The sequence below is a fragment of the Myotis brandtii genome, unplaced genomic scaffold (genome assembly GCF_000412655.1).
Source record: "Myotis brandtii unplaced genomic scaffold, ASM41265v1 scaffold601, whole genome shotgun sequence".
NCBI lineage: Eukaryota > Metazoa > Chordata > Mammalia > Chiroptera > Vespertilionidae > Myotis > Myotis brandtii.
In genome coordinates, this window is record NW_005370276.1 from 2,261,163 (window position 1) to 2,262,965 (window position 1,803).

Here is a 1,803-nt window from a genome sequence, read left to right on the forward strand (position 1 = left end):
GCCCTTCCTCTGCCCCCTGCAGGGCCCTCCCCACGTGCACTGGTGTTCAGCAGGCGCTGTGCTGGCGGCTGAAGGGAGACTCACATGAGACAGAACCTCGGAGTAACTGTCCCGTCTGGTGATGGCCCCGACTCTCTCCGCCCTGGCCATGCCCCGGCCCCGAGCGCCCTTTCTCCCCGCTTTCTACTCAGCTGACACCTGCTCACCTGAGCACAGGTGGCACCAGCCCGGAGCCCAAGCCCACCCGTGGGCTCCCACAGGGACCTGGATCCCCGTGAGCTCCCCCTGTGCGCTCTGCACTGTAACGGCGGGCACGTCCCCCGGTGGAGGGGGCTGTCCTGCTCGCTCACTACCTGGCCCTCAGCACCCAGTTCCGGGCCTGACACAGGGACCATGCTCAGTAGGTACTTGTTGGATGGAGGATGGATGGATGGATGGACGGACAGACGGACGGACGGTGGAACAGCGAAGGGGCGGAGAGCGCAGGGAGGCCAGGGCTGGAGCCAGGGGCCGCGCAGACCTTGTTGTAGAGGGCGCAGATGTGCAGCGCCGTGTTCCCCGAGGCGTTCTGGGCTCCGGGCTCAGCCCCGTAGAAGAGCAGGTGCTCCAGGTGCTGAGAGTGACCCCGCTGGCAGGCCTGGGGGGACAGGGGCCGCGGGGGCGGGTCAGACCTTCCGCTTGGCTGGGCGCCCTTCAGCCCCTGTTCCCTCTTGGCGACCCCGGGCGTCACCTCACCTGTCATTCCGAGGCCCAGGCGTCCGGCCTGGCCCCTCAGAAGCCCCAGAAGCCGTCCCCGCCCATGTTCCCTCGGGGTTCCGGTGTCGACACCCCCATTGTTTCCTCTTTGGGGGTCAGGTGCCCTCACCTCCACCCTCCGTGAGGCCCCCAGCATCTGATCCCCAGACCCTCGGACCAGGGTCCCTGATCCGTGCCCCCCTGTGGGCCCAGGCACCCTGCCCCGTGCCCAGCGCGCCCCCCCAGGCGGGAGCACCTGGTGGATCTCTTGCCAGCCGTTCTCATCAGCCACTCCCAGCTGGGCCCGGTTGTACAGCAGCAGCTCGCAGCAGCGGGGGTCGCCCCCCACCATAGCCGTGTGGAACAGAGGGGTCAGCCCCCGGCGGTCCTTGTAGTTGGGGGAGCCCCCGAGGTCCAGGAGTGCCTAGGAAGGGAGACAAGACAGACAACAGTCTCGGGAGGACTGGCTCGTCCTGAAGAGTCCGGTGGCCTCCACTGGCCAAGGCCAAGCTCAGTTCTGATGCCCTTGTGCGACCTTGAGCCTGGCCCTTGCTCTCTCTGAGCCTCTCCCATCCCCTGTGAACCATGAGAGGACTGGGAGGAGGCCTGCAGACCAACCTTCCCCCTAGGCCGGTGGTCGGCAAACCGCGGCTCGCGAGCCACATGTGGCTCTTTGGCCCCTTGAGTGTGGCTCTTCCACAAAATACCGACTTCTGCACATGGGCCATGAAGTTTCAATCGCACTGTACATGCGCGCCCGCACGTGGTATTTTGTGGAAGAGGCACACTCAAGGGGCCAAAGAGCCGCATGTGGCTTTCGAGCTGCAGTTTGCTGACCACTGCACTAGGCGGTTAGGGAGAGACGGAGGACTCTCAGTTTGGCCGGAGTTCCAACCAGCCCCAAAAAAACAAGGCCTGATTCTCACTATCTTTGAGATAAAAGCAATTGCTTAGGAAGTGTGCCTGCTATGTTTAGGACAGAGCCATTTTTTTTTTCCAGCTGCTTCATGGGACCTTTTGATGTTCAGATGCCTGTTATGCTGATCTATTCTTTATTTTTTATTTTTT

General features: G+C 63.2%; 1 protein-coding gene across 1 annotated transcript in view; it reads right to left on the reverse strand.

Annotated features, from left to right (window-relative positions):
- The window catches only part of SHANK1 (SH3 and multiple ankyrin repeat domains 1), a gene marked incomplete at its 5' end in the record, with an annotated part of 58,706 nt that overhangs the window by 40,884 nt on the left and 16,019 nt on the right, over positions 1-1,803 (reverse strand). Inside the window, 2 exon segments of the mRNA XM_014550455.1 lie at positions 521-637; positions 992-1,159. Of these exon segments, the coding sequence (XP_014405941.1) occupies positions 521-637; positions 992-1,159 (285 nt within the window).